Here is a 23871-nt window from a genome sequence, read left to right as displayed (position 1 = left end):
AAATCCATGCTCTTCTCTCCCTCGGCCTCTTCCAGCCTTGTTTTCTCATCATCCTCCTCTTTCTCATCAATGCCTCTCAACAACAACAACAACAACAACAACAACAACAACAACAACAACAACAACAACAACAACAACAACAACAACAACAATACTACTTCTCACCAATATCATCCCCCTATTCCACTTCTTCTTCTTCTTTCAATCTCTATTTTCCTTCTCCATCTTCTCATTGTCTTCTATTCCCCTTTCAACCATAAACTCCCTCCCTCCTTCAATCAGAGCTATCTCCTCATCAAACATGATTCTAACAACACAATCGTTTTCTGCTCCTACCCTCTTCTGAGTTCCATTGCCTTTGCTGCCTTCGCCCTTGGCTACATGCTATGTTTCTTTTTCTCCACATGGAAAGTCGCCTCCATGGTCATCAACAAATCCCTCCGGATTCGCCTTCACGCCCTCGCTTTCACCGTCATGATTTCCTTGGCCTTACAGATCATATTCCTTGGCCTCTCCGCCCTATGGAGACCTGATCACCCTACTTACTCTCTCCTTTCTCTCCTTGTGTTTCTGAGTGCGTTTCTATGTGCCACTGCCGGGGAGGGAATTTTGGTGATTGTTCCCATCGCCGATTCCTTGGCTGCCGGAGATTCTTGCTTCGAGGATTCTGGTCACCCTTTGAAGACCGCTGGCGACGGCTCTTGATATTTCACCGCAACGTTTACTCAGGTGGAGAATATGTAAAGGTTATTTGGTTTTTCTTTTTCTTTTTCTTTTTCTTTTCCTTCGTTTTTTGATGAACTTTAAACAGCAGAAGCAGTGTTCCGGAGAGACAAATTTTAATGGAAATTCAAGTCTTTTAAGAAAAAAAGAAACATAAAAACTGAAAAAACAAAAGGAAAAGAAACACAAAGAAGGGAAGAAAGTGATATTCCATTCTATGTGGCGGTTAATTTAAATAGGAGTGGTTTTGTACTCATTGATCCCTACTTTATGAATTGTATTTTAAATATTTGCATTAACGAGAGTAGTTAAGTTGTAGTCGGCACCTATTTATTTATATAATTAAAATTGTTATTCTAATATCTAAGTTGAGATTGTAGTGGCGATGGTTGATAAAAGGAAGAGCAGCTTTCTCTCTCTCTTCCCTTTACGTCTCTGGCTTTTCCCCCATAACTAAATTTAGAACCAACAACCACCATAAAATAGAGAGGACGCAGTGCAAAATTTCCATTAGTTTTGCTTGTCCCTGTGGGAACTCCACCAAGGCTTGAAAATTGTAGAAAATACAACAATGAATTGAATATATTATAATCGCTTCTAATTATTTTAAAAATGTAAAATAATATTTACTCTAACAAAAAATGATTATTGGTCTTAGGATAGTTTTGACCCAAACGTCTCATAAAAGTTTAAATTATAACTGAGTTCATCAATATGATAGATATAGTGTATATACGTATCTGGTCCACCAACTTTTGAACAATTTTAATAGTAGCACGCTACGAAAAAACTTTACCTACAATTTTACATTCCAAACAAAAACTTTCTAACTTAGATATATTACCTCCTCCCTCCCCGCGCCAGACATTGAAAATAACCCTAGAAATCTTGATTCAAGAAATTGTTCCTTTTTCACCCTTTTTTCTTATGTTTTTGTTGGTTCTGGTGTTAATTTCTAAATTTTGATTTAAATTTTAAATATAGATTTTAAAGTAGATAAAAATAAAGAATAATTATAAATATATAAAGTATTAATAGATATAACTCAATTCATTAGCAAAATCTAAAGACATTTATCACAATAAACTGATCATAAATATAAATCCACCAACAATGGATTTTGCAATAATTACTATTCTAAAAGATTACTATATACTTTATCGTATCATTCAATTACAATGATAGAAGTGGCATATAAGAGTAGTAGTATGACACGTGGAAGGAGTTTTTATAAGCACCATTCTCAAAATTATAAAATCAAATTCCTATCAAAGTTAAAAAATAAACATAGAACAACTTATTCCATTCCACATAAAGATGGTGAGGGAAGAATTTAGAGAACCAATCAACCGGCCAAATTTTAGGGTCTATCGTGAATATTATTTGTTTATTAAGTGCTAATTTTTTATTCAAACAGTGCTCTAGCTAAATAGTTTCAAATAATTATTTTGTAGCTAATTGTGCTGGTTTTTTTTTATCTTCACCTATAGTAGTAGAAACACTGTGGATGTTTCCTTAACCTGAGAATAAAATTAGAATTGGGGTAGGGGTATGAAAGTAACAAGTATCAGTACAGAAGTATTCAATGAAAAGCAGTAGCATAACATCAAACATGGAATGAAGTGAGTGAAAAATCATGCAGTCGCTAAGCCAGCCAAAAGCCCACTGTGCCGGAGCAGCGGTTCTGGTGAAGGTTCACGCCCTCGAAATTCAACAAAAACCTACACAAAAAACAAAACCCTGAAATTAGTCTACAACTTTATCATTCCTCTTCTTCAACTGTGATTTTAATAAAAAAAATTTGTTACAACATATTAGATCAAAACTAAGATGAGTTTATGTCTAACATATAAATATCAATCCTCATAATTTCTGCCAAGTTTCTATGATATTCCATTACTTGGTCAACAAAACTTGTGACTACAAGAAGGAAAGAGTGCAGAAAAGATGGCAAAGTTCAATAATGATACGCTTTTACCAAAAATGAAATTCAACCGTCTAACCTCTAGTGGAGCTCTTCCACCTCCAAGAGCAAGAACAGTTTCTCGGAATCTATGCCCAGTTTCCTTTACAGCCTGTGGATGAAAGAACAAAAATAACCAGAGCAATTAAAGAAACAGCTATGCAAATAATCATAATAAAAAATAATCGTGGTACAAGCACTAGCTTATGCCCTCTAAAAGAAGGTAGGTGCACATCGATTGAGTGTGACACCTTTGCTAGTTTAATTAGGTGTGCAACACAATAGTGTCCATGCAACGTCACATGGCAACCTCAAGCTCTAAGCTACAGTAGATGTTGAAGTAAAGCGTTTAACCAATCTCAATGAAGACAATCCCGAACTTAGATAGGTTAATTGAGAAGTAAACACCAAATTCAAGAACACGGTCAATAAAAATGACAACCTCATTCCAACATACCTCGATATCATTCAACCCAGCATCCTCAAATGCAGAAAAGGCATCAGCAGATAAAACCTCTGCCCACTGCAATACATAAGATTTAGAGGGAGAAAATATCTATTTGAAAGAAATAGTCCCAACGTTCAAACACTACAACAATATTAAAATAGATTATAAAATTTCTCTTTTGTGATAAGAACAAAGTAAATAAAAACTTATCAAGTGGGCTCGCTTTAACCAGATTTAACCAGATTCATGAACAAATTGCGTGGCACTTGCTCTTGCCCATAAACAAGTCAGCCACTCCTGAGCTAATATTGTCCATATCACAAGGGACTAAGTCGCAACCCTCACCCATATGTCCAACTAAATAATCTTAAAAAACATGGTCAGAAAATTTCTTGCATAACACTCTTGAGAAGCAAGTGGCAAGCTTTAATTTAAAGACATACAACTTAAGGTAGGAAAGATGACAACTAGTGGTACCTTTTTCTAGTACATTCCAAAGAAAGCCCATATGTAAAGTCATAACTAATGTTACGGATCTTTTCTAGATGAAACCCAAGGTGCCTTTGTCATGGGAAGGCAGACTTTGGATCAAGCCTTCGTAGCTAATGAAGCCATTGAGTATAGATCGAGAAAAAAGAGGTGTTGCTTAAGCTTGATTTTTAAAAGGTGTACGATCATGTGAATTGGGATTTTTTGGATAGAGTTTTAATGAAAAAAGGGTTCGATTATAAATGGGGGATGCGGATGTGGGGGTGCATAAGGAATGTGAAGTATTCTATTCTCATCAGTGGAACCCCTAGAGGGTCGATTTTGTTTATCGTTTGATTTGCAGTCGGATCATTTATAAGGGGATGGAAGGAAACATTATTGATCATTTTAGGGTTGAAAGGAAAGGAATGAAGTCACCTCATCGCATCTTCAATTCATGGATGATACAATGATTTCTTTTTCTTGAAAAGAGGTTTCAAGATATGTATGGGTTAAAAATCAATCGGAGCAAATGTACCGTATTTGGAATTAACTCAAATCAAGTTAAGTTGTAAAGGAGGGTGGAGGAGTTTGATTGCAAGGTTGGCTCTTTCACTTCATCATATCTTGGGCTTCCCCTAGGTGGAAATCCATGAACTTTGACCTTTTGGGATCCTGTTTGTGAGAAAATTTGTAAAAGATTAGAGGTGTGGAAGAAAGAGTTCTTTTCAAAAGTTGGCAGATTAACCCTGATTAGGTATGTGCTAAGTGGGGTCCCAATGTATTATTTGTCTCTCTTTAGGGGTCACAGTTCAGCGTGCAATAGCTTGGAAAAATATATGGGATATTTTCTGTGGGAAGGGGTGGAGGTGAATTGGGAAGCGGAGGGGCACCCTATGAATCAAGGGGGTTTAGAGATCCGTAATCTAAGAATTTGTACAAGAGCTTTATTGGCCAGGTGGCTTTGCACTTTCTCCTTGAGTCTGATTCTTTATGGCATAGGATTATTGAGAGTAAGCATGGTACCCATCCTTTTAAATGGGCGGTGAAAAGGGGTTAAAGGCACACACCATAATCCTAAAAAAAATATGTCTTTTGAGCTTCCAACTTTTTCTCAGTTTAATGGGGAGGGGAGGATCAATGTGTGGGAAAGTCTTCCCTTTGTTCCTCATTTCCGCATCTTTATCATTTATCCATTTCCAAAAACAGTACGATATTAGATCATTTGGTTAGGTCCAATAACTCTACGTCCTTCTCTTTCGAGTTCCATCGTAATGTGACTAATAGGGACACGACGGATGTTGCTTCTCTTTTTTCTATGGTTGAGGGGTGCAGTTTTAGGGAGAGAAGTAGGGACATTCATGTTTGGAGTCTGTAAGTCTTTCTCCAATGTTGTTGGATACATCCCCTTTAGGGAGTCAATTTTTAATATGGTTTAGAGGACCAAGGTTCTTAAGAAAATCAATTTTTCATCTGGCAAATTTTGCTTAGTTGGGTTAACACTATCGATAGGCTTGTTAGGAGGGGGCCTTGACTTGTTAGGCCTTTTTTTTTAATGGTAACAGATCCCTTTATTAATAGATAAAAAGAGACCAAAACTGCTTGTTAGGCCTTTTTGTTGCATGCTTGGTTGAAGGTGGTTGGGTAAATACTATTGAAAGGCTTGTTGCTTGTTACTTGTTAGGAGGGGGACTTCGCTTGTTAGGCCTTTCTTTTTAAATGGTAGCAAATCTCTTTATTAATAGATAAAAAGAGACAAAAGCTGCTTGTTGGGCCTTTCTGTTGCATGCTTGGTCAGAAGGCGATTGGGTTAACACTATTGATAGGCTAGGAAGCACAAATACCAACACGCGACACAACGACACTGACAAGGCAACACGCCATTTTTCAAAAAAAGTAAAACAGGACATGTTGGGGACACGTCAATTTTTTACTTAGAAAAATTAAATATATGTCATGCATATAATTATATAAACATATTACATAACAAGGATTCCAATTAAAAACATCAAAATAACAAGTTTAGAGCCATAAAAACATACAAATTTTAGTAGAGTAGTTTGTTCAACACAACAAAAACCAGAAGGCAAAAAAATTACAAAACTACAAAATAAAATCAAGAACATGTCTTCATTCTTCTCCAATGATCTCTTGAGAATCCTGAACTTGCACCTCACCACCAACATCGGTAAAAACTATAGCTTCCAATTTTGGTTCGTCCAAAGATAAACTAGCCACCTCAAGCATTCCTGCATCTTCAAAATGGATCAAACGAATCTCCAACAATGTCACACATTTTTGTCTCTCCTTTGAGATATTCAGGAGTTCTCGATAAAAAACGTAGATTGCTATGGATGTACACCAAGTCTTTTGCACGTTGCAGTGTCATCTTATTTCTTCTCATGGAGTGCACAAATGAATATGTACTCCAATTTCTCTCACAACAAGAGGATGAAGGTTGAACTAGTAACTTCATTTCTAGTGACCATAAAGTTGGAGTGAAGGCACCATAGATGGTCCACCAACTCATCGAAGACATATCATATCTATTACGTATGGATTCATGGTCAGTAAACTGTTCAAACATTGTAGACAAATTGGCAAATTCAATGTTCAATTTTGTGCGCTCATCCTCTAAACTAAAATATTACTTAATACACTTCATCCTCTCTCTTGATACTTCTACGTCCTGATGTGGCAGGACTCAAGACTTGTCTTCTTGAAACCCAAAAGTGGATCAAACTTTAGAGTATGTTCAGGAATTGAAAAAAATAAAATAAAGATCTAAGATGAGTACCCAATTGAGGGGTATCATTTTTATTCCATCGATCAATTAAAGTTTGATGCACCACACCACGTCATGAAAAGATGAAAATTCGTCGACATGCATTCCTTCATGTTTACAGATTGCCAATTCCACTTTTTCTATCATGGTATTCCACATATCATATACCAAATGAAGGCAAGGTTTGTCCATATCACAAACTCTACTCATATCATAAATAGGAGTAGTAAGAAAGGATATAATCAATCTTATCTCACCAAATATCATCAAGCACCAACTCTTTTACACGTCTTGCTTTCACCACATCATCTTCTCTATAGCATCCCCACTTATCACTGATAACCATTATTTGCAAACCAGTTTAAATCTTTTAAGCATGATGATGGTAGATGTTAATCGTGTTTTTACTACTGCAATTAACTTCAAAGATACAAACTCATTGAATATAGCTAGTCTCGTAGAATGATTAGTGATAAAGTGTTTGATAAATATAACACAATTAGAAATTTCATAAATCTAGCTACACTCTGCGAAGAATGTTGATTACTATCAATATTTCTTGCCGCACATATGTTCTTCAAGGCAAGATTGAGGGTATGAACTACACATGGTGTCCAAACTATATTGGGAAACTGTGATTCAATAATTTGCCTTGCACTCATACAATTTGTAGCATTGTCAGTGACTATTTGAATCACATTCTCGTGTCCCACCTCATTGATGACTTCTTTCATCAGTTTTGCAATAAAATATTTATCTTTCGTCTCACCTGAGCATTCTACAGCTTTTATAAACATTGATCCTCCTTCTGTCACTGCCATAAAGTTAATCAATGGCCTCATCTTCGAATCGCTCCATCCATCGCTAATAATACTTACTCCCTTTGTAGACCAAGTACTTTTAATAGGTTGAAACAATCTCTTGGCATTTTCTTTTTCCCTTTGAAGAAGACTTATTCTCATAATGTGGTAAATGACCTGACAAATAATTATTTGCAACCAAAGCAAAGAGGTTCACATAATGTGGATTTTTAGCCAAATGGAAAGGAAAAACTGAAAAATAAAACATTCTAGCTGTCTCCGAATCTACTTGATCACGAAGTGCCAAGTTAAATGACTTCTCAAGAGCACTAACATTTTCTTTCCTTTTCTTTTGTTTCATTGGTGAAAAGGAATATGAATAGTTACCCATGCTTCCTGTTCCCGATCCAAAATATTGAGATTCAATTTGCATATGTCGTGAAGGTGGTAATGGAACTTGCTTAGGAGCGTTGTTTGCCACACGAACTTTAGATTCTTCTTCTAACCTTTGCATGTCAACACGATATTTAGGTGTGAGTTGTGTGACCTTCTTAAATACCTCATTCCCAAATCCGACCATTTTTAGTAGGTGTGCCCTAACTCTTGTGTTAGAACCTTTCCCCCTTTCTAGGCAAAAATTACATTGCCAAGCAAAACTCCCTCCTCCACCACTCAACCTTTGATGTTTTGTCACATATTGCCATAATGGTTTTGTTTCGTCTTCAGTAGTCATTCTTGAATTACTTTTGTTATGACTTGAAGATGATTCTGCCATACTAAATTTAAAATAAAAACAAAAAAGTAACCAAATAAGATTTTTCCCTGCAACTGACCACAAAGCAACAAAAGAAAAAAGAATAGGTAGAAAGAAATTGATGTGCAGGCTGGCAGACAGCGACGGGCAAAATCCCCTTCCGGCAGTTGGCAGAGACGTTTGTGAGAGAAAAAAAAGGCAGAAAGTAACTGGCGAAAGCAGGTTAGCAGCGAACAGCGACAGAGAGGCACTGACAGCGACCAGCAAAATTCCTTTAAGGGAGTAGGTAGAGACGTTTGTGAATCATGGCCTGGTCAGTTTGCGTGAAAGTAAACTTAATATGGCAGCGTGAACGTAAACGGTAAAGGAATAGGAATTCGGAAAGATGAAGGGGGAAGGTTGCCATTTGAACGTAAAGTAAGAATTAAGAAAGCTAATATTAAAAAGAAAAAGTAGGCTGAATGGGATAATGGGCTTGGGCCTCAATTTGAGTTTTTTTTTAATCCCATGTTTCCAGACCATGTCTGTACTGTACTTTGACCGTGCCCGAAAATTTAAAAGAAAATGGACACGCTAGCTGGCATGTCAAAGACGTGTCGGCGGTGTGTCAGTGTCGAAAACTTGTCCGACACCGATACTTCGCCATATTATAAGTGTCGGTGCGTCTTTGTTGATAGGCTTGTTAGGAGGGGGACTTAGCTTGTTAGGCCTTTTCTTTAAATGGTAACAGATCTCTTTATTAATAGATAAAAAGAGACAAAAACTGCTTGTTGGACCTTTTTGTTGCATGCTTGGTTCGAAAGCAGTTGACCTCGATCACCTATTTTGAGATTCCCAATATGCGCATGCCGTATGGTGTTCTTTTTCTGCAAGAATTCGGTGTTGGCCATGCTGGCCATTGGGGTGTTCGTGTGACAATCGAGGTAGCCTTGGGGGAGGGGGGTTATACTTATGACTTGCTAGGGTGTTTGGGGACATTTGGGGGAGAGGAACGACTAGGTTCTTTTGTGATGGGGAAAGGGATCATAGTGAGGTTTGGTCTTTGATTAGATTTCATGTTTTCCGTTGGGCTCCGATTTCAAAGACCTTTTCTAATTATTTCACTGGACAGTTGGTCCCCCAACTAAAGTATTCTTTCAATTTTTCTTAATGAAAGTTGTCATTTCCATTAAGAAAAAAAAAGGAATCTTTTGTTTTAATAGAAGCAAAGGTAACTTTTGTAGGAGCTGAATTCCTTCTAGTAACAGTGGACAAGGGTCCCATTGGAATTTTCTTTGTTTCTTCTCAATTTGTCACTAATGGTCAGTTCTTTACAACTAAAGTTATTCTTGAACATTTGAAGTTAAGTAAAAAAAGAAAAATGAAAAAAAAAAGACTATGGCTCGTATAAAAATGAATACCTTATAACTGTAATATCCTGCAGCATATCCACCTGAAGGAAAGAACAAAAGTTATGACTAGTTTATAACATAAAACAAATGGAATGGAGGAAAGTTTCATATCAAATATTTGATAAACATTTGACGCTGAACCTGCAAAAATATGGCTGAAGCTACATAGAAATTTATCATCTGCTAAAGGAGGTATCACTTGTGTTTGTTTGCACACTCTTTGGTCAACTGCAAAGATCAACTCTGGCTCTCCAGGAACATATTTAGTGTGAAGCTCCAAATCAACACTTGCAAACCTAAGCTACAAATCACAATAGCCAGCAAGAGAATTAAAATTTTCTTTTTTCTGCCCCATCCATAAGTGCACGCAATTGTCAATTGTGCATCTTTCCCTATCAGATTAGAAGCATACGGTATGATTAATAATAATAATAACAACAATAATAATAAAAATAAAAAGTGCACCTGCCGAACAAAGAAAGGCAGGATTACCGCAAATAAAAAAACAATAAACTCCCTCTAAAAAAGTGTTCAAATAAAAACTTCTCTCATTTTTTAAGATAATATAGTATAATCGAAGGATTCCCTCTGTAAAGAGAGTAAAAGATTTGTCCCTAGAAACTATGCCATGTAGGACCTCAATGGTGAAGGTTTTCCTATCTTTATTAAGATAATGAAATGACACGATAGCTCAAAGTGCATCATATAAAAACAATGAACTCCAATTCAAATGAATCGGTGATTTGACATCTCAACTAAGTTGACATCCCCTTATGGTAATGAATCAGTAGTGGTTTTCCTATCTATGGTAATGGATGGCAAGGGTGGCAGAAGGGGTTGTGCCATTGATGTCGAAAAGAAAAGATAGGATAGAGGAGAGAGGACATAGAGGAGAAAAGAGAATGGGAAGCATGTTAGGAATGACTACATGTTATTTCCACTTAATTATGCTCACTCTGACAACCTTCTTTTTTCTTTTTTAAATTTAAAAATTAAAATAATAATAATAATCACACACACACACAGATATATATATATATATATATATATATATATATATATATATATATATTTGAAAAACTTAATTTAGAAATCATTAACTTAACAAGAAAACACAATTCTTCATAAGAATGCTCATTAGATGTCCTAAACAACCTAAAATGTGAGGAAAGAATTAAAGTAAACTATGTTGTTACTTGTTATAAGACACAATTTAAATAGATTCAAATTAAAATGTGAGATGAAAGCAAGGGCCATAAACTATGACGTCTAAAACATCCCAACCTGACGGAGACTCAGGGAACCTGCACGAAATGTCCTCGCTGCAAGAAGTTTCAAGTACACTTCTTCAGGGAGACTTTCCCCTGTTTCATAGTGCTTTGCAATGCCCATCAAAGTATCTCTGCAGAAGTTTTAAGGTTAACAAAGATAGATCTACGAGTCACCAGAAGAGTAATAAAAACCGAGAAAGATTATACTATATTGGAAAAGACAATAAATTAGGCTATCGAGCACCTTAGTGCTTAGAATTTCATTCATGACATGAAGTTGCAAAAGAGAAGTTGATAAAACACAATATAAAAGCAGTTTCAAAAAAGCTCCAATTGGATAGAAGAGAAGAAAAGGTACAGAAAAAGAAAAGAAAAGTGAAAAAGTATACATCGTGTTTTAGGACAGGAAGAGAGAGACAACAATTACACCATGTAATAACAAAAAAACTGTAAGACCAATCACATCCATCAGTATAGGAGAAGGGAGGGTGGAAGTTAAGCATATAAGTGAGGAATGTAAATATTATGTAAAGCTTGAGAGGGGACCACGAGAGAGGTAAAAAGTACTTTGGAAAAGGAAAGGTAGTGTAAGTAGCTGAGGGTGTATTTCCATTTTCTTTTAGCTTGGAAGTAATATCAGACTCTCACAGAGAGAAGAGCTATAGCCTTAGGGCTCTTTCTTCATTAAATAACACTTGTTTGTAATGGGATACCTTACAAAACCAATGGCATAAAAAGGGTAAAAAAGAAGCTCTTAATCTTTGAAAATAAAGGAAGAATATTATCCCGATGATTACTCCCCCTATCCATCAAACACAGCCAGCAAATCGTAGAACAGAAACCGCGCAAACACACAAACCACAAAAACCTCCTTGGGAAAGCCACCGAGTAGGTTAAAGAACCAAAAAACAAGACCCTAAATTGATTAGGACTTTAAGATTCATTGACAACCAAATTAAGACTCTACATTAAACTCTAACACCCGAAGATTGAGTGGGAATTGCCTGATATGAAGATCACAAACCTCAACAGATTTTAGCTGGAAGCAAAGGAGAAGACACGAGTGTTGCTGCTGCATTAGACTCTGTTGCAATTACAAATGACCCGTTGACTTCTGTTAGAAATAGATTATTATAAACTTTTGCAAGAAAATCCTATTGTTACCCTGGTTCTTCTACAAAAGTTTGTCTTCCACACTGCTTGAAGTGAAATTTGATTCCACGTTAGAATTACTAGAGGATAAAGTTATATTAAGAGATATGGGGTTAGAAACACCTTTAATAAACTAAAGGTATGAACCAAGGAGAGAACTGACTGTTTAAAAGTAAGCTGGAACCAAGGGTTGATGCGACTTTGGAAGAAGGAAGGCTCTTAGAAATCTTGGCTTCACCTCATCAGTACTCACCATTTGTTTGGCCGACTGGTGTTCTCTATCATCCCAAGACTGAAAGAAACCAACCACTGGAAACGAAATGTCAGCAATTGACTGATGATCACCTCGCTCAAATGGCAGCAAGGCTGTTAGGCACAGGGATGGCTAGGGAGTGGCAAAGAGAAGGAAAACAAAAGAGAAAATGCCGAAGAAAAACTTCTTCTCTAGAGCTTTCTTAAAGGCGAACTGGAAGGGGCAGTGAACATTGAACGGTTGGAAAGAACCAGCAGAAGAAAGAGACAGGGTGACAGTCGGAGATGAATTGCAGCAAGTTCAGGATCGACAGAGAAGTCTAGGGTTTATAGTTTCTCTCTCATGTACTCTTTTCCTCATCAACAAAAAGACTTGTTTCATTTCCAAAATGAATGAACTTTCTCCCATTTGGATTTCACCACTCAAAGTCAAAAAATGACAGTTTTGAAAACTAAATGAAAAATATGCAACAATAACATTTTTCCTTAAAAAGAACTTTTTATCCAAAGGAAATGCAATTTTCATCGATATAATGAAAAGAGACAAAATCTCAATGTACAAAATACAAAGGACATGAGAAAAGAGAGGATCAACAGGTGTACCCGAACATCTCAACTAGGCTAACACGCTAGAGCACCCCCATCACATCCAAAAAGGCAAAAAGAAATAATCAGAAAAACTACAAGGCCATATAAGGACTGGTAATCCAGTGTAATACACCAAAAACATTAATAAAAAAAACTCCAAAGGAACAAAACCATTACAAACTAAAAAACAGGGTGATAAATCACTGTCACTTGATTGGTGGAAACACTTCTCAGGCAGTAGGACTGCAATCCCGAAGTAGCATCAACCAATTTGGAGAGAAAATGAAGGCTTGCCAATTCATTAATTATTATACATAGAACAAACAAACAACAAAACTTGGAACCAAACTACCTATGATAACACCAGTTTTCCATGAACTGAGATGGCAATTCAACAGCATCCCATTCTATCCCACGAATACCAGCAACTAAACCTTCACCTTGTTTTGTCAACATATGCTGGAGTGCATGACCAAATTCATGGAATACTGTCTCTACCTGTAAAGGATGTCAAAGCACTTTAGAAGGAATAACAACGTTGTTTGAATATTAGTTTAGATTTTTTTCTATGAGAAGTGAAATTTTCAAATAATTTAGATTCATTGAAGAATATATCTGGTGTAACTGAATCTTGGGAAATTTCTTAGAAAAGGTTAATTCATTAAAAAAAAACTCTTCTTTGATCAACAAATACAAATTACAAGTCTTTTATACCCATAGAACCAGACACAGCAATTTGCAGATAGTAAACAACTAACTAAAATTGCAGCAATTAACCAAAAGTCAAAGCAGCTTGTTGGCTGTAAAACAGAAACCAACGGCTATAAAATCACGAACTAGCTGGAATACAAATAAGAGCCTAATGAAGCCTGACCGCACATAAACCTTGGTGTCCACATGCCTGTGAAAAAAACAGAATAAGACAAGTAAAAGGCCAATATACCCATACATCAAGCTTGTTGGCAGTACAAAAAGCTTTGAGTATGACACCCAAGGACCTCTCGAGGTCTAATGGTCTTTTTGCGTATGTAAACCATTTCTCATGGCAAAACTACTAGCAAAAGCATCTCTCTGTAAGCTGTATATTCCTCCATGAATCTCCATCCATGTTAGACATGCACTTGAATAGTTTGGCCAACCACCTTAAAACAGTGGTCCCACTTGAACTCAAAAAACCCTTGTTCGAGTTCCTTTACTTATGTTGCCATTCCTCTTCTGTTGGTATCTTTTAATCCATAAGGTTGTCTCTCCTTAATGTCAATTACTATAGTTGTGTGAATTAGGGGTAGTACAGATCTGTAAAGTTATAGTGGAGACAAACTAGTCCTCCAAACTAAGGGTTATGTTTTTTTTTTTTTCTAATGAGAAACATGAATAATTTCATTGACGTGATGAATTACAAAGGGAAAAAATGCCGTGAGAGATTATAAAATACTATTCCATTGTGAGATAAGAGAAGTAAGACCGTAATAAAGAAATTGTGGGGTGAATGTGAATTTACACCAAGTGAAAGTTGTATACAAAAACTGATCGGAAAAGTGAGTGAAGTTGGATTCCTCATCTTCAAAAGTACGATGGTTGCGCTCATTCCATATAAGCCAAAAGAAGGATTTGATGATGAAGCACCAGAACGTCTCTTTTTTGTTTTTGAATGGATGATCGATAAAGAGCACATTCATAAGAGTGAGACGATCGTTTGGGAAGACAATGTGGTAGTTAAAATATGAGAGAATCGTCATCCAAAAGGATTGTGCAAATTCACAATTAACCAAAAGATGCATGCATAGTAGTCTCCCCACCATAACGGCATAAGACACACCTGATAATTGTATACAATATAATGAATATTCAAAATAACTCAAGAGTACCTAATGACTTTTTACAAATGGGAATAAATAGACCTCAAAGGCCCACTAAAGGAAAGTACATAAATGGAAAATACCAAAAAGGAAAATAATAATAAACCATGAACCTTAATTTCCTTTTAACACCCTCCCTCAAACTCAAGGTGGTAGAATGACGAACAACTTGAGTTTGTGAAGAAAAATTTCGAATCAGATCAACAAATCTGAGATAGAATTAGAAACTCATGAAGAACCAAACGCACAAAGAACTTTTAGGCTGGAAATAGAAACCCACGAACGACTGATTTGAGAATGAAAGAAAGACCTATAATTTTGTTGTTCTTCTTCTTTTTTCATTTTTCTTCTTTTTTTTTTTTTCGATTTGCCATAATTGAAAATAAACTAAATAGGAACAACTTGAACCAAACTAATTAAATCAAACCCAACCAATTAATTGAACCAAGTTTCTTTTTTAATTACGAGAGCCACTACGTCTCTAGATCATGCAACATATGTGTTTTACCCAGACAGCAGCAATGCACAACCAAATTGGAGGATAACGACACCACACAAACGAAGAAGAGCGAAGCAGTCAGCAGATAATCCATGAACCCTAATTTCCTTTTAATAACACCAACTAGGAGTAGAAATTATCCAAGGCGGATTTTTCTGGAATAGGGCCTTTCCAGATAAGCTTGTAAGGGTTGCCATCATCACCACACCGAGCAATGTGTCGGATCATCCATTCGAAGTAAATGTACTAGAGGTCTCCAATTTCCATTTCCATGTATCATTTTCTGATGGGTTTCCAAAGGGCAAGTAATATTGAGAACATCACCGCCCATTCGGTGATTTCAACCTCATTAAGGTGTCGCCTCAAATCAAGATCCCATGCCTGATAGGTCAAGTTCCAACAATGTGGGATGCCTCTTTATTCCTTGATAAGGTATATAGTCTATCGAAATTGGTCTTGAGAGATGTGGATCCAACCCAAAAACCATTCCAGAAAGATGTATTCTCACCATTACCAATCATATATGCAATGCCATCAAAAATCAAGTTGGGTACCTTAGCAACATATGTCCATGGGCCCTTATAATGATTGAAAGTTCTATTCTGGGAATAGAGAGTAGACTCATGTTTCACATCAATAAGGTGTCTCCAAAGAGCATCATCTTCAAACTTGTAACTCCAAATCCATCTAACCAATAACCCTTTGTTTCTGTTTTTCAAGTCGGCCAATCCAAGGTCCCCTTTGATAATAGGAACAAAAACCCTGTCTCTTTCCAAAACCAATGGTTATGTTGTACAAGTTCTCTCATGCTTTCCAAAAACCTGCGTTTCTTCCCATTACTTCCTCTATTGCAATCATGAACATAAACCTTGTGTCCCACTGTACATTTTACCGCTCTAGGGATGCTACATTGTTCGACATACAGATTACAGATGTGCATAACGCCATTACTGGAGTTAGAGCAGATAGACAAGCTAGATGTGATCATGTGGGGTTAAAGGAAGGTGGATAGGGGGGAGAGAGAGCATCATGAAAATATGTTTAGCAAGACAATCTATTTTAGATTCAATCTGCAAAGACGTGTAATTTTAATTGAGAGACATGTAATTTTAAGTAAATCAACATCTTTACCTCACGAAATGTCATTAAACTAGGTTTTCCTCCAACTGGCGGTGTTTGATTGCACACCATATGAGCAATAGGCAACCTTGCTGGGGCGCCATCTTGTGCTAACACACAGCTTCGTGAAACAACTTCATCCATCCATGCACCTCCCCTCTTTTCCGATGGACGTGTATATGGATCAAAATAGAAGTAAGCAATGGGACTTCCAGAAGAATTGTTCACACGGTAAAATTTAACGTCTTTATCCCAAACCTACAAACAAGGGGCCAAGTAAGTACATACAAAACCAGGGTTAGTAAGACAAAGTAAATGGAATAAATACCGGAGCAAGACCGTCAGCTGGTTGAATATCAATATCAAAAAGCGTCTTTGCAAGACTGAAAAGGCCATCCATAACCCTTGGCAAGGAAAAAAATGGTCGTAGTTCTTCCTGTAAATAAGTTGTTCAAAAGAATTGAGGCGTTAACCACTAAACAAAGTGGAACATGCAAAATTTTCCCAAAATAAACTAAAACTAGGGTGGGTGGGTGGGTGGTGGAGTGGCTCTGCATGTGACACAATTACGCTGAGCCAATCCAAACTATTCAAATAACTAATTAAGGAAAGCAACCGAAAAAGTAATATAATCTAATAAGTTTAAGGGATTAACAGTACCTTAAGTAGCAAATTCAACATTTACAGAAAGAATTCAATGTAAGATAAGAAATATAACAAACTGAATACAGTACATGTTCTTCCAAATCAAGTATTTTTCAAAGTTTCCTATTCTTTTTTAGCTTTGAATGGTAAGAAACACCGTATTTTTTTATACCAACTCACGAGAAGAAGAAAAAACTCTTTGCAACAAAACAATCGGTCTCACTTCTCAGAAAAATGTAGAGTTGATCATGGAGTCTAAACCAATAAAAAATTCATATTTAACCTCTAACACAATCATTTAGCTTTCTATACGATCGTTCAACCTCTTACACAATCGTTTAGCTTTCTATACGACCGTTTACCCTCTTATGGTTCTGTTCGGTTTTATAATCGGTTTAATGTCTTAAACCAAACCAAATCACATAAGAAGCAGTTTTAATTTAAACAAAACAAAACCTTTGCAGTTCAGTTTTCAATTCGGTTTGGTTTTCAACTGTCTTTTGAACACCCCTGGCCCTAGGGCTCCAAAGTGTTTTTTATAAAAGCATAGTTAAATCTTTCCATTTTAGATTCTTGGATCATTACTGCTTTTGGATTAATCGCTTTAAGGAACTTCTTGAGAGCAATGTGCTTGGATCGAACCTTCAAGCCTCTTGTGTTCCAGGAGACTACCTTCATTGGTGGAAGTAACTGTATTGCAGTGACGAAACAACTTGCTCGAACTAGAATAATACAACAATCTTGGACTTCGAGCACCAACTCCTTCAAAAAATTTGAACATTTTAGCGGGGAGGACCAAGGGGCATCGTCTAGCAGGGAAAAATTAGCTTCAAATAGAACATTTAAATCCATCCGTTCAATCTCCGCATAATAAGCTGATCTTAAGGACACCTCAAGCCTGTTGAATCTTCACTACTAACACTGAAGGGTGTCTACCAGCTTTTTTATGGAGACAAAAGATGGCAAGGGGAGCCTCGTAATAACGTTACCTTTGTGTTAGGGTCTGTGAAACTCAAGTAACTGAAAAATTTTGGAGCAAGAGAATCAATTACTGACCTATTGAAAGAATCAGAGGCCTGGACTTTGGAACTACACACCTTCAAGATATCCGGATTATCTTCAAAACGGGAGGGCTTGAGTTTATATTTCCTATGGGGATAAAAAATAAGGGCTTTGAGATAACATGCCCCAATCGATTTAGACAATAGGAGAGTAGTCCATGCATTGTTAAATGACGTCTGCTTTCAAATGAAATGTTATAGACAAAATTTCGGGGAGTTGACTTTTTTATTCCTTTACTATGACTAAATCTGTTTAAAATGTCGATTTCTAGAGAACTTTGGACTGCATCATCTGACTAAGGTTCTTTGAGAGGGAGATCATTATGCTTCTGTAGAGGATTCAATGAGTTGGCAGCATTATTTCTAGAACTAAACTCATAATTACCATGATATTAATTAAAGGTGCCTTTCTATTCTCCTTCTCTATTTCTGACCCTTCAAATAGCGGTTTTTTAAATGAGAATCTGACTTGGCGTGACCCACAAACTCAACTACACAACTGCTTTTAACGGGATTTACAAAACCCAAAAAAGATAACTTTTTAGTTTCTGGTGCAATTAAGGCAGTTTCGGCCTGTCTTCTTGCTTCTTCTATCTTCTCCGGTGCTGTTGAGGGTTCTTGAAGGTGTTCTAGAACTGCAAATGGATTTCTTGCTATGTTTAGATGTGCGAAATTGGATTTCGGAACATTCAAACCTGGGAAAAAGAGGGGTCAAAGAGGGATCTGAACCTTCATCTTGCACAATCTACCTCCCTAGTTCTTAACAAGTCAATGGAATTTTTAAAATCATTAACCATAAGAGTACTCCCATAGAAAAGGGGGATTCAAACATTCAAAATCACCAAAGTTTAAAAAAATGTTTCCCCTCTTAGAATCAGTAGACTCATGGAGGGTACAAACCCGTAAAGATTCTGCTTACTAGCTTTTATGCAATTGGTCAGATCTAAAGTGTCCATGGCAATGGTTTCAAGTCCCCCAAAATGATCCTGATAACCTCAAAGGTTCTCCTGCTCCAGTAGTCCAAAGGAGTTTCTTGATTTTGAGCAGCCGACTGTGTTTGTGTTTATCCCATAGCCTTTCATGGTGAGGGGCCGACTGTGCTTGTGTTTATCCCATCTTTCGAATTTTAGGTGAAAAGAACCCCTCACCTGCCATTTTCCTTCATTATTGATGAGGTCCTTTATCGAGCCTTGGTCAAGACCAACCCCTAGTAAATTGAAAGGCCTTATTATTCCCATCATTAGACAGCGCAAAAAGAAGATTGTTCCATTCAAGATCTATGTTCAAACTAAGTTGTCTTCCTCCAAATTTTATGATTAATCTACTACCGATCCTCCTGCACCTTCCACATTCCCAAGACATGTCGATTTGCTGATTTTGGAAAACCAGTCTTTTCTGTTTTTAATTCATTTCTTGTATTGTTTTTTTCTTTAGTTTTATTTTTTACTCTTTTGGCTGTTCTGCACTGCTGTAATTGTTGTACTTGGACCTTTTATGGTCTTTGGATTTTCTTTGGGATATGATGTTGACGTTATGGGGGTGCCAACCTAGTTGAGATGTACAGATGCGCCTCTTGATCCCTCCCCTCCCCCTAGACTTCTCTATTATTCGCATTGTATAATTCTCTTGTACTTTGAGTTTTACATTAATAAAGAAGTTTGTCTCCATTTCAAAAAAAAAAACCATTACGATAAAAAAGGCAAGTATTGAGAAATAGTAGTGAACTTGTGAGCTAAACCAGATGAACCAGATCTTAAATAAAACCAGTTAATCGAACTAGATGCTGAGCCAAAAATATGAGTAGAGCAAGACAAAGTTAATGAACTGGACCAGCCAATTTTGGAGTAAACCAAACCAAAAATTAGTGAACCAGTCCAAAACAAAACCAAGAAACTCCCAGCAGTCAATTGTGAGTCTTCAACGACAGACTCCTTAAGTAACATGAGCACGAACAACACGAGCAACTCTACGATGGGTTGGTCGCACGGATCTGAGTCGTCGATAGTCGAAACAAGTGATGGCGACACTGGGCAGCAAGTGGTGGGTCTATGTATGCAGCGGCATAGAAGGCTAACAGATATGAGCTTTTAGTGATTGGATGTGCAACAAATTTGGACAGTAGTGCACAAAGATTGACTGGATCTGCGATGGACGGTTGTGGGAGCGACGGCTTCGCAAGGAGGTGACAGAAGCGATCGACGATGATGGTGCTTCCAATTTCACAATGGATGACAGTAGTACCCAAGGACTACATTGACAAAACCGTAGTGAAGTTAGCTTAGGATTGTTGAACTAATAGTGTCGTTTCACTTGGCAGCTAGAGTTCCAACAACTGTGACGGCTAGGGTTTCTAAGGGCCACTAGGATGTTACCTCTCTGATATCATATTAAATCACCAATTCGACCCAAAAGCTTAAGCAAGAGGGTAAGGGTAGATTTAATGTAATATCTAGAACATATTATGTTCCAATGTTGAAACCTTTGTAAGGCTAGTGTTTTATAGTCTTTTTGTCCTCTTTGTAATGGTTGAATATATAAGCTTCAGTCGAGATTTTTTATGTTTGTTTGAAGGATATGATGAGGTTGCTAAGGGGGTGTCAACCTAGTTGAGATGTCTAGGTGCGCCTACTAATCCTATTATGCTCTTTGTATAAGCCTCATGTACTTAGAGCATTAGTCTTTTAATTTATATCTAGATGAATACAGAGACTCGTTTCCTTTAAAAACAAAAATACATATTATGTTCCCGTATAATTCCTCTCACTACCTTGTGGGGTTCATAATTCTGAGCACCAGCCTTTTTATTTTTTTTTCAATGAAAAGTTCTGTGTTGGGCTCCAAACAAAAAGAATAATTGGAAATTAGCTCTACTCAAAGAAACCAACTAGGGAACTCAATCAATATCCTTTTTGAAATTATAGTAGTTATTAATTTCCAGCCAACAAGGATGCCTTTCCGTGAACTCCTACACTTTCTAGAAAAATTTGCCTTTCCGTGAACTCCTACACTTTCTAGAAAAATTTGTACCATCTTTAATTGTATCTTTCTTGATTTTATCAATAAATTTGTTTCCTGAGACAGAGTGGCAACAATATCTGCATGCAAGCAAAATGACTTTGAAAAATAGTAAAATCAATTTCTGCTGGTTTAAAATTTTAAATTTTTAATGATAGAATATTGCCGCAGGTTATATAAGAAGAAAGACAAACAAGATCCAACCTCATTGATATCAAACTTCGACTCCCGAAGCCTCTCACTCCAAAAGCTGATGTCCCAATGGTTCAAATCATTAACTTCCGGCGCACCTTGTCTTTTGGCAAAATCCTGAAGATCTTCCACATCTATAGACATGACAAACAAAAAAAGAACCTCAGATTCTTGTGCTTCTTCTACACCAATAATAAGGATTAAACATTGATTATTTAGAATAATGAACTCAAACGAAAGAATTTTTCGAGTTCATTAATCTAAAATTGTGTAGAAGAATGCTAATTCTTTTGAGTTCATTAACCTAAAATTCACTAGATCAAGCCCCTTATAAAGTCTTCATCAAAGAAAATTTAGATTAATGAACTCAAAAGAAAAGATTTTTTTTCTTTTATGTGTGCTTATTGGACAACCCGTCTAACCCTATAATTCTTTTGAGTTCATTAACCTAAAATTCACTAGATCAAGCCCTTTATAAAGTCTTCATCAAAGAAAATTTAGATTAATGAACTTAGAAGAAAAGATTTTTTTTCTTTTGTGTGTTTATTGGACAACCCGTCTAACCCTATAATTCTTTTAAGTTCATTTAACCTAAAATTCACTAGATCAAGCCCCTTATAAATGAAGTCTTCATCAAAGAAAATTTAGATTAATGAACTCATAAGAAAAGATTTTTTTTCTTCTGTGTGTGTTTATTGGACAACCCATCTAACCCTACAATATTTAGGTATCAAGGAAATTCGTAGGATATTAAATCCTAAGTAGATAGTCATTGGCCAACATGAATTAGATTCATGACCTCTTAACCCTTAATCTAGACCATGCCTCCTATATACCACTAGGCCAGCACACGATAGTTAACTCAAAGGAAAGGATTAGCTTCCAAATTTTGTATTGGTTTTAAAAAATTTAAATGATTTTATAAAATTAAGTATAATTTTAATTTTTTAATTTGATTTTATGGAGATTAAAACAAATTACAAATAACATTCAGTTATGATAAAAAACTAAACATTTTTTTTAAACCAAAACAAGGCTTCTCATTGATGAATAAAAAGAGACTAATACTTGAAGTACAATGAGACAAAATAAGATAAAGCAAATACAACCAAATATAACCCATAGCTAGACTAGTCCATAAAAGTATAACAAATACAATTAAATACAACCCATCAAGGCACAAATTGGCTCTTTGGAAAAAAGTCCAGAAACCACTGTATTCATTTCTTTAAAATGGAAACAAGTCTTATCATTCAATAAACGAAAAGAGGCTATCAACGAAAATGGAAATGATACAAAACAAGAGCTTGCCAAGTACACTTAGAGCAATAAGTAGGATGTTACAAGATAATTAAACTGGAGAAATAAAGACAATCCTGATTGGGCATAAGACTTAGAAATTCTGCAAACAGAAAAAACCACTGTATTTAAACAACACCTTTTTAGTTACTTTGGACTAAACCACAAGATTTTATGATGGGCTATGGAGGGGAATCTTCGTCTTCCTATCTTTTATTAATTTTTTAAAAAGAACTCTATTTTGGCCAGCCCACAAAGAGTCAATATTACTCTCTGGATTATGCTTTACGGGAATTTGAATTGCGCAGCTGTTATGCAGAGAAAACGACCCTCTCACAGCCTATCACCTCACACACGCCCCCTATGTTTAAAGAAACTTGAAGATTTACAACATCTCTTATTTGATCATGACTATGCAAGGAAAATGCTGGTTAAGATTGATTCAAATTTTTAACCTAGCTTGGGCTTTTGACTCTGGAGTAACGTTCATCAAATTTTGATTGATCCAGACCTTAAGAAAAGGCAGCAAAAGCCTTATTGTCTGAATTATGGTTTGAAAGGAACCAGGGAGTTTTCCACAATAAATCATCCCATTGGATAGACTGTTTGGAGTTTGCTCGATTAAACACATCTTTATGGTGCACAATATCAAAGGATTTTGAAAACTACTCAATTCAGGAGTTTAATCTGAATTGGAAGGCATTCATCCTCCCCCAAGAATAGCCGCAGATTTTACGTTTTTCTGTCCCTTCTTCAGTTTTGGAGTCATATTGTACTTTATCACGGATGGATTCTTCTTCTTGGTCCTAGTATAATTACCTAAAGAATTGTATTTTTGTATTTTGGCCCTACATGTATCACTATTATATGTAAAGGCAGCATGATAGCCTTAATCGCATATATTTATTTTCCGGTCATTGTATAATCCTTTTGTACTATGAACTTTTGTCTCGTTTATTTTTAATAAAAGAGACTTGTTTACCTTTAAAAAAATAAAAAGAACTCTATTTTGTCACTAGAAATTTACTAACAAAAAAATGTAGTTTGTATTGTACTATGTAAAAGAATCTGTTTATGGAAAATATGATAATATGAAAATAAAAATGGTTGCATTTTTCGAACTTTAAGAGTTTATGGTAATCAAAACAAAAATATATAATGTTTTAAATTACATGCTAAAAAATTTACTGTATTTTAAAAAAATAATAATTAAAACTACAAGATTTCGCATCAATGTGCACATGTTTCTTGACTAGTCCAAAGAAAATGGGCAAAATAACCCAAACAAGGACCACCACATTAGCTCCACATAGGACAAATTTTCCCCTATCATCTTCTATCAAAACCACCACTCTAAAGAACTCAACAATTTTCAAAAGACCAAACATATTGTCATCATACTCACAAACAAGCAAAGTATCATGAGCAAACTGCAAAATTAGCACATGAACATTATTCTTGCCCGCTAAGAACCCTTCATTGACACCTTTAGAGAAAGCATTTTTGTCAAAGCACTAAAAACTACCCTTATTAACAAAAATGAGACAGACTGCCCGTGAGATTAATCAAGGTGCACGTAAGATGGTC

The 23871-nt window shown here is 36.1% G+C and overlaps 1 protein-coding gene across 1 annotated transcript in view; it reads right to left on the bottom strand.

Annotated features, from left to right (window-relative positions):
• Positions 1-2091: 2091 nt before the first annotated feature.
• The window catches only part of LOC103492908 (probable cytosolic oligopeptidase A), a 37382-nt gene continuing 15602 nt past the window's right edge, over positions 2092-23871 (bottom strand). Inside the window, exons 8-17 of the mRNA XM_008453459.3 lie at positions 20998-21119; positions 16401-16508; positions 16085-16330; positions 12948-13093; positions 10617-10734; positions 9474-9633; positions 9342-9373; positions 3144-3209; positions 2727-2798; positions 2092-2444 (exon numbers count right to left, since the gene is read on the bottom strand). Coding sequence (XP_008451681.2) covers positions 2358-2444; positions 2727-2798; positions 3144-3209; positions 9342-9373; positions 9474-9633; positions 10617-10734; positions 12948-13093; positions 16085-16330; positions 16401-16508; positions 20998-21119 — 1157 coding nt within the window. The 3' untranslated portion in view covers positions 2092-2357. The remainder of the gene's footprint in view (positions 2445-2726; positions 2799-3143; positions 3210-9341; positions 9374-9473; positions 9634-10616; positions 10735-12947; positions 13094-16084; positions 16331-16400; positions 16509-20997; positions 21120-23871) is intronic.

Source organism: Cucumis melo, chromosome 7 (genome assembly GCF_025177605.1).
Source record: "Cucumis melo cultivar AY chromosome 7, USDA_Cmelo_AY_1.0, whole genome shotgun sequence".
Taxonomy (NCBI): Eukaryota; Viridiplantae; Streptophyta; class Magnoliopsida; order Cucurbitales; family Cucurbitaceae; genus Cucumis; species Cucumis melo.
The sequence above is the reverse complement of the archived record's forward strand: the minus strand, read 5'-3'. Positions and strand labels throughout refer to the sequence as shown.